Source organism: Delphinapterus leucas, chromosome 15, assembly GCF_059928025.1.
Source record: "Delphinapterus leucas isolate spDelLeu-1000000601 "Yukka" chromosome 15, BTC_Dleu_Yukka2, whole genome shotgun sequence".
NCBI lineage: Eukaryota > Metazoa > Chordata > Mammalia > Artiodactyla > Monodontidae > Delphinapterus > Delphinapterus leucas.
Genome location: NC_143143.1, coordinates 6,203,612 through 6,220,080, shown reverse-complemented (window position 1 = coordinate 6,220,080; position 16,469 = coordinate 6,203,612). Strand labels below are relative to the sequence as shown.

Genomic DNA, 16,469 nt, shown 5'->3' with positions numbered 1-16,469 from the left:
AGAACCTTGCAACAAACCAGAGCCCGAGCGAGCACCGTCATCGGGTTCTGGGTCTGCAGGAGGAGAAAAAGAACAGCGTGCTGAGCAGTTAGCCTTCTTTGGTGCTGTTTTCTTCTCCATCAGAGCAGACAAACGAACACGTGAGTCCCCTCTAATGACTTCTCCACGGGGGAGTTGCCAGCACAAAGCTTGTCCCACCTGTGACATTAACACGTACCCCAGCCAGACACTCAGGGAGCAGTGTGTCTTCCATGGGGTGAGATCCACACTCCTTGTGCTCTGTGGCTCCCCTCTGAGCTGTGGGAGGCATCCTTCCATCTGTCCAGGTACTGAGGGTGACAGGTTTCTGGCAATCTCTCAAATAATCTGGGTAATGGTTCATTACAGTCTTCTTGCTTTGAACAGGCTCCTCCCCCCATTGTCTTGGCATCCCACCAGATCCAGCTACCCTGAAACTTCACATCTCGTTGCATGGGGACCTCCACAAAACATGAAAGGAGGAAGGACCTCATAAAGTTTTCCCCAGTGTTTATTTATTTTTAAAAATAAATTTATTTATTTTATTTATTTATTTTTAGCTGCGTTGGGTCTTTGCTGCGCGCGGGCTTTCTCTACTTGCGGTGAGCTGGGGCTACTCTTCGTTGCAGCAGGCAGGCTTTTCATTGCGGTGGCTTCTCTTGTTGCGCGGTCTTTGGTAGTTGTGGCACGTGGGCTCAGTAGTTGTGGCTCGCGGGCTCTAGACTGTAGGCTCAGTAGTTGTGGTGCATGGGCTTAGTTGCTCTGCGGCATGTGGGATCTTCCTGGACCAGGGCTCGAACCCATGTCCCCTGCATTGGCAGGCGGATTCTTAGCCACTGTGCCACCCGGGAAGTCCCTCCCCAGTGTTTAATAATGAAGATTTTGAAATCTAATGGATGGCTGAAAGAATTTTACAGTTGATACCTGTATCCCCCGAACATTCTATCATTAATATTTTAAGGTTCTTTATCACATATCCATCTATCCATCCCCCATCCATCAACCCATCTTATTTTTATCGACTTCAAAGAAAATTGCAGACATCAGTAAACTGGTATATCAGTATGCCGGTACCTGTGTCTGCTTAGACCCAGGGAGTCCCTTCCGTCCTGGCTGCCTCCACCCTGTTCCTGACCTGCGTGGAGAAGCTGCAGGAAGCTCCCAGGTGAGAGAGACCCAGAGCAGCCAACGGCAGGCAGGTCGTGTTGCTGGACAACAAGAAAAAAATTCTTTTAACTTTTTCCCACAGGAATGGGATCAGAGAGCTGGGGACAGATTGAGCTAATCAATTAGCCACTCGTCAGGGCTTGCTTTAGACCCTCATCTCTCCTATCCCCTCCCAGGACTTCACTTCCAATTACAAAACCCAATGAGTTTTTTCCCCCAATTTTTAAAATTGAAGTATAGTTGATTTCTAATATTGTGTTAGTTTCAGGTGTACTATATATATTCTTTTTCAGATTCTTTTCCATTATTGGTTATTACAACTATTGAATATAGTTCTCTGTGCTATACAGTAGGTCACTGTTGTTGATTTCATATATAGAGTGTGTATCTGTTAATCCCAAACTCCTAATTTATCCCTCTTCCCTGCTTTCTCCTTTGGTAACCATAAGATGATTTTCTATGTCTGTACAAAACTCAGTGGTTTTGAGAGAGGATCTACAGAGACCAGTGTGAACTGTTTTCAACTTTCTAGTAATCAGTCACTTGATGAGACTGCTTTGGGGGGCGGGGATGGGGGTTAGAGTGGCTTGAGAACACGACGATGACATGTTTCTGCCCAGAGCCATTTCTCAGCGTCTCAGTCCTTAAAAACAAAAGCTGCCCTCCTGAGTGGATTAGTCTCTGAACTGCTCCTCTAAGGCTGAGATGCTCCGGCTGTGAATGATGCCCCTGGCACCTTCCTCAGCTCTGCCCTATGGGGCCACAGGTACATCTAGGCTCCGTCTGCACTTCTCCTTGGACACTGATTCCTGCTTCTCCCAGGAGCTGCTGCCCATTCCTGGTGTCTGCAGTCCTTCCCAGCAGAGCCTCAGTTCTCTGTGCCCACAACCCCAGGCCACCCATCCAAGGGCCTCGCCCCCACGTGGGCTTCCTTTCTTGAGGCTCCAGTGTATCTGTCCATTTGAGCATCTACGTTGTCATTCTGGGTCACCTCATTTGCGCAGGTGAAGGTAGGGGGACAGGGCTGCGCTGAGGCTTGTTTACTGTCACCATGGAAACTGCCTGTGGAGTTGGGAAGGGGTGGGGTCAGGGTCCTAGGAAGAGGAGGTCTCCCAGACTCGAAGGGTAATGCCAGGTAGTGCTTCTGCTGGCTTCCCTACTCAGGCTCGACCATGCACCCTGGTCTCTCTGGAAATCTTCCAGCCCCAGGAGGAAGCGTGGCCCCGGGGAACACTGGATCTTCTCCCTTCCTCCGGACATCGTGATCACTGCTAGTCGCTGTCACTGAGCTGCTGCAATTTCTCTGGGAAATGTGGGACATCTCCCAGTTCTGCACAGGGAAGACAGCAGGCAGGACCAGGAGACTAAGGCAGAAGATGCAAGGGGCAGGATGTGGCGGGATAGGGCGCTGAGGGGCAGGGACAAGGACGGGGCAGTTCTAGAGGGCTTTCAACCGATGGAGTCAAGATGGGAGACGGGGAACAGAGGGTCCCATGGTGATATGGCGGAAGGCTTGACCTCTGATTGGTCAGGTTTGGGAAGGGCAACGATAAAAGCACAGGCGTAGGCCAGATGATACTGGACAGAGAGGGTCTGGGCGCAGAGAGACTGGTCTCTGGCTCTGGGCCTTCTGCTGATCCCTTCCTTCCAGAAGCTCTGTAAAGCTGACCCTGCTAAGGAATCTGTTCTTACCTCAATCCCGTATCCCGTTTTACAAGCCCAGACTCAGCTCTTGGCTTTCCTGCGCCCACTGTCCCCTCCTTCGCCTTGTCCCCCATTTCTGTCCAGGGCTGGGGCTGCTGCATCCCGCACTCGCATCTCCGGGGTCCAGCCTGACTCAGAAACAGGCTTTCTGTCGGGGTAACACCTGCAGCTCCCGGCCTCCTGTGCATATCCGTCTGGGGCCACCAGGGGGGGCTGCTGCGTCCTGGAAACCGGACTGGGAATGGGGCGTTCAGGGAGATGATCCATCGTAGGGTTGAGACACTAGGTGTGTCGGTGCCTTGATGTGAAGCCCCGCAAGTAGGGGACAATCCCCTTTTCAGGACAGGAAGGTGTCCCAATGGTGACTTCTGAGCCGCTGGAGAATACTTAATGTTTGAGATTAAATGAACAAAAAACAGCTCAAAAGTCATCCGGTCTGTGACAGTCATTCTCTTTGCTTTTATAGACTTTGCAAATGTGTATTGTTTCATGCAATCATTTTATATTAAGTGATATTGTAACACGTTAAAAAAATCCAGTATTGTAGATAACTGTGAGTGAAGGAAATGAGGGTCACAGAGAGAGAGTAGAATAGAGAATGAGAAAGTAGGTCTTAGAATAGTTTTGACAGGTGCAGAGAGGAAGCCTCTTGGATCCAGTGTTGGCTAAGAATCATCAGAACGTCAGGGCATGGCTTAGAAGAGAGTCCCAGGCATCAGAGGTGTGGAAAGTGCAGACATTTCTGTTAAGGAAACCTGGTAAGATGGACTCAAGCTAATGGCTATGCTAGGGTGAGGGATGACTCTATCCTGTGCCAGAATTTCTTCAAGTTTTCCAGGAGTCTATTTTATTCTTAGGGACTTTACTCTCCTTAAAAAGAAGATATCAACTGGCTGAACGTTGGAACCGCAGTTTGTTCAAAATACCTCCATAAAGGCAAGAAGTTTTTACAACATTGTCAGAATATTAACGGAAGTCAAAGAAGAAAAAATCTTTTGGGGAAAAAAACATGCAAGAGGCTCTCCAAAGGAAGTCATTCCATATAATGAAGAATGGGACGAAAATGAGTAAAGACAAGGAGGTGAAGTTATATAAAGAAATAATTCAAGAACCAGGAAAAAAAAATACAGAGAACAGAGCCTTCCTACAAAACCCAGGCAGGTAACTCAGTAAGAAAACCATGGCTTCTATGTTGCAGCTCAACTTCTAGAGAGATGATACCGGCTACAGCCTGTGGCTGGTACTTGATGCATCTTTTTAAAGCCATTTTTAGAGCAGTTTTAGGTTTACAACAAAATTGAGAGGGAAGTACAGAGATTTGCAGTATAACTCCTCCCTCCACACGCATACCCTCCCCTGTTATCAACATCACTCACCAGAATGGTACAGTTTTTACGAAGAATGAACCTACACTGACACATCATAAGCACCTAAAGTACATAGTTTATCTTCGAGTTCACTCGGTGTATATTCTATGGGTTGGGACAAATGTATAATGACATATATGCATCATTATAATATCATACAGAATACTTTCACTGCCCTTAAAATCCTCTGTGCTCTGCCTATTCATCTCTCCCCTCTCCCACCCATGGCAACCACTGATCTTTTTGTCTCCATAGTTTTGCCTTTTCCAGAATGCCATATGGTTGGAGTCACATTATGTAGCCTTTTCAGATTGGCTTCTTTCCAATCTGCAAGAATATGCATTTAAGTTTCAGTCACGCATTTAAGTGTCTGCCATGTCTTTTCATAAGTCATATACATTTAATATGCATTTAAGTTTCCTCCATGTCTCTTTTTTTAAACATCTTTATTAGAGTATAAGTCCTTCATGTCTCTTCATAGCTTGATAGGTCATTTCTTCTTTTTTAAAAGTTGAAGTATAGTTGATTTACAATGTTGTGTTAGTTTCTGGTATACAGCAAAATGATGCAGTTATACGTATATACACATATTCTTTTTCACATTCTTTTCCATTATGGTTAATTACAGGATACTGAATATAGTTCCCTGTGCTATACAGTAGGACCTTGTTGTTTATCTATTTTATATATAGTCGTTTGTATCTACTAATCCAAAACTCCTAATTTATCCCTCCCCTACCCCTTTTGCCCTTTGGTAACCATAAGTTTATTTTCTATGTCTGTGTGTCTGTTTCTGTTTTGTAAATAAGTTCATTTATGGGAATTCTGTGGTGGTCCAGTGGTTAGGACTCTGTGCTTTCACTGCCGAGGGCCTGGGTTCCATCCCTGGTCAGGGAACCAAGATTCCAGAAGCCCTTTGGCATGGCCAAAAAAAAAAAGTTCATTTGTGTCATATTTTAGATTCCACATATAAGTGATATCATATGGTATTTGTCTTTCTCTTTCTGACTTACTTCACTTAGTATGATAATCTCTAGGTCCATCCATGTTGCTGCAAAAGGCATTTCATTCTTTTTTATGCTTGAGTAGTATTGCATTGCATATACATATACCACATCTTCTTTATCCATTCACCTGTCAGTGGACATTTACATTGCTTCTATGTCTTGGATATTGTAAATTGTGTTGCAGTGAACATTGGGGTGCATGTATCTTTTTCTTTTTTAAAAAATATTTATTTATTTGGCTCCGTCGGGTCTTAGCTGCGGCACACAGGATCCGCCTTGCGGCATGTGGGATCCTCCGTTGCGGCACGCAGGCTTAGTTGCCCCGTTGCCTGTGGGATCTTAGCTCCCCAACCAGGGATGGAACCTGTGTCCCCCGCACTGGAAGGCAGATTCTCAACCACTGAACCACCAGGGAAGTCCCTGCATGTATCTTTTTCATGAGCTGTCTTTTCAATGGCAATCATCCCCTGATCATATCTGAATAATAATAAAACCTACATTTTAAAACATGGTCTAGCTTAATAGGTAGTCACTGGCCATATTAATAATTGAAATTAAATAACTTGGACTCAAAAGCCAGATGTTGCTGGTGGCTATTCAATTGTACAGTGCAGACACAGACCATTTCCACCACCACAGAACGCTGTATGGACAACGCTGGTCTAGTTGCTCCCATCTCAGAGATGGTCCTACCCTACCCACCCATCTTCTCCCAGGCCAGAAAACTGAGTGTCCTTGACCCCTTCCCACGACCACCTATCAAAACCAGTCCGTGCCCAAGCCCCAAGGATCCGCCTCCTGAATGCGTTTGTCCACTGCTCTCCACCGCTTCCCTTCTGTAAACAAGCCTACATTCTCCCTCTGCCTGCCACCTCACCCACACCCACGGGGCTCACTCCACACCCCCACCAGCCTTTGCCACCCTATTTACAACCACTGCCTTTCTTCCGCTGGCTCTCCCTATCCTTCTCAGCTTTCTTTTTCTCCACTCATCACCATCAGACCTAACGGAAAGGTCACGGCCATTTCCCAAATAGCTCTCACTTTCTCTTCTTTGGAGCCCTAGGTGGATTTTTACTTCCGGGCTCCTTGGGCGGGTGAAGCCACGTGACAATTCCGGCCTATGAGTGTGCACGGAAGTACCGGTGAGCCCCCAGGCCTGGGTGTTGACAGGTCGGCTGAGTCTCTACCCTGAGCCAGGTGATTGAGATGGGGGCTGCTCACCAGCCTGAATCCCTGAGTGAGTACAACGAATAGAGTCCCTTAACTACCTGTGATGGGCAGTTAGGGTCAGTTCACAAAAAATAACCTGCAAAACAATTTTTTTTAAGTCCCTGGGATTTGGAGGGACTATTCTAAACCTGGCAGCCTGGTTATCATTCTAGTAAATGTAAATCTGATCATGCCACTGTCTTTCGTAAACCCTCACTGCCTCCTTATTTCCCTCAGTAAAAACTCCACTCTTCACGTAGCATGCACAGCATTTTCCCTTGCTTGCCTCTCCATTTCTCATCTCAACCATCACTTTGTATTATTTTTATTTATTGTGATACAATATACCTACCCCTCATTAAGGAGTCCATGGCCCCCTGCTGTGCATACATGGATCTACTGCTGTGCTCTCACCTGTCTACACACCTGTCTCCTGCACAATACCAGGGATCCTAGAATGCAGAGACCATGTCTGATTGATTTCTGTGTCTCTAGTGCCCAGTACACAGCAATGTGTATTTGGTGAATAAGTAAGTGACTGATAAAAAGTGAGTTTGATAATTAACTCCCCACCAAGTCACTTTCCTGAAGAAGCCATCAGTTCACTGGTCCAATTCCTACTATCCACTGAGATCTTATTTATTTATTTATCTTTGGCTACGTTGGGTCTTCGTTGTTGTGTGTGGGCTTTCTCTAGTTGCAAAGATCGGGGGCTACTCTTCGTTGTGGTGCCTGGGCTTCTCATCACAGTGGGTCGGAGCATGGGCTCTAGGCACACGGGCTTCATTAGTTGTGGCACACAGGCTCAGTAGTTGTGGATCGGGGGCTTAGTTGCTCCATGGCATGTGGGATCTTCCCGAACCAGGGATTGAACCCGTGTCCCCTGCATCGGCAGGTGGACTCTCAACCACTGCGCCACCAGGGAAGCCCCCTCTACTCAGTTCTTATTCCTTTATTTTGACATACATTGTTTCATTTAACTCCTACAGCAAGGTAAGCATTACATCCCTATTTTACAGAGGAGAAAACTGAGATTCAGGGTATCAAAGCATCTTGCCCAACTCAGAATTGCTTAACCAAGAATGTATATTGTGGCCTTTCCAGAAAAAACACAAAATGGTGGTGAGGCATCATTGTGCCCGGAAAAGAAGTGGCAGAAAGAAGAGCTGGAGCTGTGTACCCTAGGGTCTTGCTTATTTCTGTCCTTAGAGCGTAGCGCCAGAGCCTGGACACATTAGATACTCCTGAATCAAACCTATTTGGAGCCTAAGCCTGGACACTGGCTTTTCCTGCTGATTGGGGATTCCTTTAATCTCCCATCAAGCACAGTTGGGAGGAAGGGTCTTAAGATGCTCCTGTCATCTTTCACAACAAATTTAACACGACAGAATAAGAAAGCTAGGATGCTCTTTCCTCACCTCCCTTTTATTATTTTTTTGGGGGGGGGTGTCCTTTCCAGTCTCTTTCCTCCCAGAACTGGGAGCCCAGGTTGAGTCCTACCACTTCCACTCCCACCCCTTCACCACCCCCGGGTTCCCAACTGCGGGGTCGCGGGGCTTTGCTCTCCAGTTTCTTCGCCCTTCACACCACGGCACACCTGAAGTCCCAGCCTCGTACCAGTCGCGACCTGCTTCCCGTGAGCCTCTGCTCCCGGCCCCCAGGGCGCATGCTCCCTACCCAGCAGTCCTCGCGCGGCCCGGAGGAGCGGACAGCCAGGGCTTCAAGATGGCGTCAATTGGTAAGTTTCCGGATCGGTTTAGGGCTACCAGGTTAAAGGCAGGAGTCGGGGTTCGGGGTCCAGTGCTCAGAGCCGCACTTGGAGGGGAGGGACCGAGTGCCGGAGCCGCCTGCCCTTCGCTCAGGACCTTCGCCGCGCCGGGCCCTTTGCCCAGGGCCCCACGCCGTCCAACCCTTCTTAGCTCGCCCCGCCGCGCCTCCCGCCTGCCCAGGGTCCGCGCCACTCAGCTGTGGCGGGGAGGGTGACGGCAGCTCGGCGAGGCGCCTCGGGTCTTGAGAATGCGCTGTCTCGGGCCACCCCTCCTCTCCCCGCTGAGGAATAGCTGCTCTCAGCCCTGCCGCAACCCAGGCGCTTGTTTTGCACCTGAGCCCTCCGCGCAAATTCGAAGCTCAAATTAAGTTCCAAGAGGAGCTAATGCCTAGGATGGTGCCTGACACCACGTCGGGGTTGACGCATGTATATATATGTTGAATAGCGTTAGAGAGGTGAAGTGACCTATTCAAGGTCACTACTAGTGAGGGGGCTGAGCTGGGATTCAAACCTAGGTTTCTGGGGCCTCGTGGTAACCTGAGCTTTAATCACAAGGGTGACCTTATGACCAGCAGGCTTTACGATGACATGCATGTATAAATCGGACCGTCCACACTGTTTTTTTTTTTTGTTTTTTTTTTTTTAAATTCGGAAGCCACCATGTTTTAGCCCTGCATCCTCACTGTAGCCTTGTCAGGATCAGTGCTGGGAACGTTGATCCCATTTTAAAGATGAGGAAAATAACGGTTAGAGATGTGGTGTGGCTTGCCTGCTGTCACACAGCGTGATAGTGGCAGAATTTTGACTAATCTATGTGTGTCTTACCCCAGTTTCTATATTCTTATTTTCAGCCCGGAGAAATGAAAAGGGGATCAAAAAATATGAGAGTGATGCTTTTTTCCCATCTGTTAAAACGGGCATGAGAATATTTATCCAGGGTGGTTATGTTGTTTAAACAGACAACATGTGAAAAGGAAGCATTGAGACTTGGTATCTTATTTAAGCAGAGGGTTGTAGTGGAGATGGAGAGTGCTATGAACTAAGGGTTAAACAACTTAGTATATGTAAGGTGCTTGTAACACTGCCTGACCCACAGTTGAATGCTAGTCGTCCAGCTTTCCCTGCGTGACCTTTGGGTAAGGTCATGTCACATCTGGCCCATTCAGCATCATGCAGGTGAAGGAACTGGAGTCCAAGTACTGATGATCTTTCAGATGGTGTCTGTTGCCAGAGCATAACGCCACTAGTCCATTAGCAAATAAAGTGATGGAAATACCAATTAACAGTGATAGATGAGATCAGGGTTGACAAAGTATGGCCAATGGGCTGGATTTCATGTGGCCTGTTTTTGTATGCTGTGAGCTAAGAATAGTTTCTGTTTTTTAAAAAATTTGTTAAGGGACTTCCTTGGCGGTCCAGTGGTTAAGACTCCACCGCAGAGGGCACGGGTTCGATCCCTGGTCAGGGAACTAAGATCCCGTATACTGCACGGCGCAGCCCAAAAACATAAAAATAAAAAAAATAAAAAATAGTTAAAAAAAAGACTATGTTAGAGACCTTGTGTGGCCTGCAAAACCTAAAACTCTTCGCTCTGGCCAACCCCAGAGTTGGATTTAGCACCCAGAAGACACTTGGCATTTCCATGTCTCTCCATATAGGTGGACAGTATGCTTCTTGAAGTCATAAAATCAAGCCAAGTAGTCACCTGCCCTCCCAAGAACCTGTGGTCCTTTCTCAGCCTTCACTGAAAATCTGTCATAAACAGGAACTGTGTGTGGGGAACTCCCTCCCACCTTTAGATAGCTCATAAGCAGAAAGACAGATAATAATTCCTATTTACATAGTACCTAGAGCTAAGTACCGAGGTGGGTACTATTCTTACCTTTTTTTTTTTTTTTTTTTGCGGTACACGGGCCTCTCACTGCTGCGGCCTCTCCCGTTGCGGAACACAGGTTCCGGACGCGCAGGCTCAGCGGCCATGGCTCACGGGCCCAGCTGCTCCGCGGCATGTGGGATCTTCCCGGACCGGGTCACGAACCCGTGTCCCCTGCATCGGCAGGCGGATTCTTAACCACTGCGCCACCAGGGAAGTCCCATAGCCTTATTTTACAAAGGAGGAAACAGAGCAGTATCTTGCCCAAGGGCACACAGCTTCAAAGTGGCAGTAAATCCAGAATACTCCATGGTAGAGGCGGCTCTGTTCATCAGTATACTCTACTGGTGTGAACCAGCCGCTGCAGAGGAGTGTTGGGGGAGGGTTTCAGTATGGCTGCCAAGGACTAAGGCCTTTGCCTTCCACTAAAAGAGAAACTTCGGAATAAGTGTAGATGCATCTCTGATGAATCTGATGGTCTCTTGGAATTTTGTGATGGTGCTGTACTTGGCTCTCCTTAAGGCTAATGTGATTTTTTTTTCTGTGCTTATAAATTTCTTAGTTTTGGTTATGGAAGTGCTGTTTTCTTCATAGTACAGAGATATAAATATGAAGAAAAATAAATTGTTGGCTTTTTTCTCCTGTGATGTGCCAAGGCACTGTGTCAGCCCCTGAATGTGAGAATGAGAATATGTTTTCATAGTTTGTGTGAATGTGAAAAAAATAGCTTCACTGGGCCTAGCAGTGACCTAAATACTTTTTTCTTTTGAGTCACCAGCCCTATACCAGTTGAAAATATTTTTAAAATTCTGTTTCTCTTGCACATTTCCCCAACATAGTTCTATTTTTAAAATTATTTATTTATTTATTTTTGGCTGCATTGGGTCTTTGTTGCTGCTTGCGGGCTTTCTCGAGTTGTGGCGAACGGGGGCTACTCTTCGTTGTGGTGTGCGGGCTTCTCATTACCGTGGCCTCTCCCATTGTGGAGCACGGGCTCTAGGCACGCGGGCTTCAGCGGTTGTGGCGCGTGGGCTCAGTAGTTGTGGCTCACGGGCTCTAGAGCGCAGGCTCAGTAGTTGTGGCACACGGGCTTTGTTGCTGCACGGCATGTGGGATCTTCCCTGACCAGGGCTTGAACCCGTGTCCCCTGCATTGATTGGCAGGCGGATTCTCAACCACTGGGCCACCAGGGAAGTCCCAACATAGTTCTATTTTTAAAAGCATTTTCAACCTTTTTATTATGGAAGACTTCAAATACAAAGAAAACAGAATAATGTAATGAATGCTTTGTATTCGTTACAGAGCATCAACAGTTAGCAGCATTCTGCCATTCTAGTTCCATCTGTCCCTTCATCGTCCCCTCCCTACCACATTGCCATATTTAAAGCCAGTTGGTATTAGAATGACATGTTTGTACTCCTCCCTGCATGCAAGAAGACTTTGAGAGTGTAGCAAAGGTAGCCACCATGTTCTTACTCAAGAGACGTGGTATAGTAATTCTTGGACTAAAAGCCTACTAATTCAAGTGATGACAAAACTTGATGGGATGTAAGATGTGTACTTGTTAAACTTTTCTTGAAATAACACAGGCAAGGTGACAGAGTAGGGTATAGGTCATTCTCAGATGACATTATTGTTTGGTGTTGAGCTCAATATCATTGACACTCAATATTCCTGATTTGGAACATTCCTGAAATTCATTTGAGACTATCTCACATTTCAAAAGTATTACCAAACTAATCACAGTTTCTGTTCATAAAAGAACTAAAGGGTGCAGTTAATCCCTGAAGCTCTATGAATGTCCTAAAGTTCAGTTATATGCCATTTCTTTCTCTGCCACCTCCCTTTTTTTTTCTTGGATGTTTCACATGGACCTTAAAGAGATTTCAACAGTAATAATAACAGCTTACAGTTCTGAGCATGTTCCAAATGCTTTTACATAGATTCTCCTTCAAACCTTGGAATAAGCCATTTCACAGAGGAGGAAACTGGAGCTCAGAGGTTACATAGGAAGGAAGTGCTGGTGCTTGAGATAAGGCGGGCAGGGCAGGAGGCCTTCTAGGAGATGACCGTTAAGTTGAGATAGCCCTGTGATGATCCAGGGGCCCTGCAGATACAAAGGCCCTCAGGTGAAAATAATCCTGTTGCATCTGAGAAACAGAAAAGGGTTTGGCTGAAGTGTGGTGAACCCAGGAGGATGAGTGGATTTGAGATGGCTGCCTTTCTCGATGGAATGCTGGCTTCTGAGCACAAGGCTGTCATCTGCAGTCAGTGCTGTACCCACAGTGCTTAGCAGGCGGCCTAGCACACAGTAGGTGCTCCATGTGTTTGGATAAGTCTAGATGGAAGGTTGGGGCCAGTTTGTTGGGGACAGGCCACCTGAACCATGACCCTAAAACCAGGTGTGCCTCCACCTGTCACTTGTGACCTCTTGACAAGCAGTCATTCTGGTCCATCAAGGCCATGTGTCTCATTCTCCAGACAGCCTGTAGCAGAGTAGAAGCTGCCATTAAGCCTGAAGGCCCTTGTCCTTGATAAGGGTTGGGAGACGTCAAGAGACCTGTGGGATTCCCCTCAGTGGACTCTTGAGGATGGTCCTTAAGGAGCCTGAGTCCCGGCATGCGGGATCTTAGTTGCAGCATACGGGATCTAGTTGCCTGACCAGGGATTGAACCTGGGCCCCCTGCATTTGGAGCACAGAGTCTTAGCCACTGGACCACCAGGGAAGCCCCAAACAGCTTTTTAAAGTTGATCTTTTGGAAGAGGACAGGGGAAGAGAGATTCTGTCCTTAAGAGCATCTGGATATTCACAGGGCCAACCCCTCCCTGGCCCCCTTCCTATGTTACTCTTAAGCCCAGAGATGAATACAGTATGGCCTCAACCAGGAGCCGTTCCTGTCCCCAGATTCTCATTGGAAAATGATCTGTGGCCTGTTGGGTCTTTAGAGTGGTTTTTACTAAGTCATTTGACATCTGTGGTCTGAGGTAGGATGCTTGAGGTAGAAATCAGATTGGCTTCAGGAGCATGAGAGCCAGACCTAAGGTGGAACCCTGCCTCCATGGCCTGCATGCTGTGTGCCTTTGGCCAAGATGTGCCCAGCTTCTCTGTCTCCCCCACTCCTACTTATAAAGGCATCTGTCCTCTGCTTTACCTCTTCCTCATGGCCCTTAGTTCTCTTTTTACATAGTTATTCCCAGCAAGCTTTTATTCAAAAGCCTGTTCTGCCATTATATAGACTCTGGCTTAAAATAGTATATCTGGTGTGACGTGTTTGTTTATAATATTGCTCATATGCAGCCTCTATTTAGTAACGTTACTGAACGCACCTTTATTGAATGGTTGAAATAAGTGACACAGAAGGTTGCTGTTTGTGTTATTGGGAGACCTTCCAGTGTGTGTTTTTTTGCACTTCCTTTTCAGTACCACTGAAGGACAAGAAGCTCCTGGAAGTCAAACTAGGGGAGCTGCCAAGCTGGATACTGATGCGGGATTTCACCCCTAAAGGCATTGCTGGAGCATTTCAAAGAGGTCAGAGCCTTATGGGCATGTGTAAATAAAAGCACATCTCTGCGTCTTCAGGGCAAACGGGTCTTTCTTTGCCCTGAATTACTTTGGCCAGTACAAGCCTTGTCTCAGACCAGTAAGTTATGTAGAGAAGGACAGAGCGAGATTGTTAGCCCTCGAATTTCCATGTTTGATCGGTCCTATCAAAGGCTGGCTCTGAGATATTTCAGACAAGGAAATGTTTTCTATTGCTTGGAATCGGTACCAGTACCTCTGTCTTAAAGAAATGTCATAAGACTTAAGAGGAAAATGAGTTGGAAGAACAGGGGACATGAGTCTATAATGCTCATCTCCCTGCCAGGCAGAACTTTCAAGATGAGTATTTGAAATGGTCTATCCTTCAGGTCTGTGCATTTTAAAGTGCAGAGCAGTCCTGTGTCATCATGTCATCATCCTTTGGGAGCCTGTGTGGTTGCCAGCCTCCTCAGGGGCCCCCATCTTGATGTTTTTCTCTATATAATTCTGGCTACCCTGTGGCTGTCTTTTGTGTACTGTTTGTTCCTGCCCCCAGGCCTTTCCTCAACTTTGCCCTCTCCTATTAGAACGTGTAGAATGTGCCCTCAGAGGAGTGGCCTCCTCTCCACTTTGCAGGTTACTACCGGTATTACAACAAGTACATCAACGTGAAGAAAGGGAGCATCGCTGGGCTTTCTATGGTGCTTGCAGCTTACATGCTTTTCAACTACTGCCGTTCTTACAAGGAACTCAGTGAGTCTCTTCTGGGTTGGTTTGCCTTCAGTGGGGTTTCCCATGACAGGGTGGTATTGGTTCACTTTCAACCTTAGAAGTCCATCACCCTGCAGACAAGCTGATGACTTGGAGGGACTTTTCAGAATATAGCGTATTTTAAATGCAAAAATTGTGGCAAAGAGAAAGGAAAAATAAGATGAAGCTGGGGTAAAGGTAATACTTAGGCAGCATTCTGTCAGCCACTGCAGGCTCTGCCAAAGGTTGGTGGAAAACTTGGCTTTATCTTCCTAGCAGCCAGTGTGAAGAGGGAAATAGGTTGAGTGCTACAGTCCAGTGTCTGGTGCTCTGGAAAAGCGTGGCTGTTCCTGGTGCTGAGACATGAGAGGAGTTGGTCTGGTGGGAGATGTCTGGTGGCCGCTGAGTGGGCTTCATGGGCTGTTTCTGCCAGTGCCGAGCCACCTGCCACTCTGTGGCATCCAGAACAGTGCTGGCCCTGAAGGGTGGGCGCTTGGGTGCTGTTGTTTTTCTGAGTGGGTGTTCCCCCAGGGAAGGAAGAGGCTGGCCAGGTGGCAGATTAGCTGTAAATTCCACAAGTAGGTTCTGGGTCATCTCCTGAAAGGAATTCTCAGGATGGCTTCACCTCCACCTGTGAAGAAACTTACCATTTTGCCTTTCTAACTTCAGAACACGAGCGGCTACGCAAGTACCACTGAAGAGGGCGCACTCTGCATTCCTGACCATGACCTTTGCCTGGCACCCCTGAATCCTTTTATATCCTAGTGGAGAATTAACACCCAATAAAAGATGACTGGTATGCGGACTGCCTCACTGGTTCAGCCATTTCCCTGCCCTATAGGAGCTCCTGTTGCACAAGGTGGGGTGGGGTCATTCTGCAGCTCCTAGACAGCCCAGGGCTTTGAACCATGGAGCTTCAAGATCTCGTCCCAGTGTGTTGGGGGGTCACCTAGAGCCTCCGCCAACAGTGCCGAGGTGTTTTCCTGCTCTGTGCCTCATTTTTGGCCTTTTGTCAGCTGACACTTTCACAATATAAAGCAGAAACCCTCGTTCCTAAGAATGCCCTCCCCTTCCCCATCTTCTGCACCATCCGGGGTATTGGGATGTCAGGGAATTGGGACGTGTGGGACCCCCTGGTCCTGGTAAGTAAGCTCCACTTGCAGGAAGCTCAATGGGATGATGAAGGCGGAAAGGGAAAGCACAGGCCCTGATACGAGCTCTCAACTGCTGTATCCAGCACCCTCTTTATCCTTCACCAAGGCCTTCAGTAATGTGATAATTAAGGTCAGAATCAGTTTCTTATTAGGGGGTGTGCGATAAGCATATATACTTCATGGAGTATAGGATGAAATGCTGTGGCTAATTATCTCCTGCAAGATGTGAATTTGAAGGAACAAGTATTCAACATCAGAAATAAAGGACATCTGCCAGGTGGCTGGCCCAAAGGCCAGGCTTCCAGACTGTACAGGCTGCCAGTACAAAGGCCTTTTCTTCCTCTGACAGCATCACTTCCGGTCGTGAGACACATTCACCAAAAGCGGAAAAGCGAGCACCAATGTCAAAGCTTCGTGCCAGGCAGCTAATGCAGCCAGTAGCAAGAATCCTCTCGGCATGGAGTCCCCGAAGTAATGAGACAGAGCTTAAAAAACAAGCTTTAATCAACTTCATAAAAATTGTTCTTGTAATTGAACTTGAATAGGCCCACTTGTCCAGCAGGTTGCAGGCTCAGAGGCAGGGTCCTCTCCTCCAGGCCAGAGGTGTGTGACAGTGCAGATGCTGGATGGGGCAGGAGGTAGGTGCACAGATGGACTGCATCGCCTATTTCAAGGGTGTCTGCAGCCCCAGCTTAAGGTATACCTTAAACATTGTTGAGCAAGTGCCCCGAGAAAATAAACCCAGAGGAAAAAGGCCATCACACTCAAGAGCCCTACATGGTCCTCTCAACTGCTGCCACCCTGGAGCGGGACCGGCAGAGGCAACTCCACACTTGTTTGCTCTGAAGGGCTGTCTCGTTCAAATCACATGGATAGGCACGGCCTCTGATTCAACAGGATAGGGCGGAAGCAGGTGTGACTTGGCCACA

General features: G+C 47.4%; 1 protein-coding gene across 1 annotated transcript; it reads left to right on the top strand.

Annotated features, from left to right (window-relative positions):
• The first annotated feature begins 8,107 nt into the window (after window positions 1–8,107).
• ATP5MF (ATP synthase membrane subunit f) lies at window positions 8,108–15,191 on the top strand. The gene is made up of 4 exons (XM_022587803.3): window positions 8,108–8,213; window positions 13,538–13,645; window positions 14,273–14,389; window positions 15,056–15,191. The coding sequence occupies exons 1-4, from the start codon at window positions 8,201–8,203 to the stop codon at window positions 15,082–15,084; spliced, it is 267 nt and encodes an 88-aa protein (XP_022443511.1). The 5' UTR covers window positions 8,108–8,200; the 3' UTR covers window positions 15,085–15,191.
• The last annotated feature ends 1,278 nt before the right edge of the window (window positions 15,192–16,469 follow it).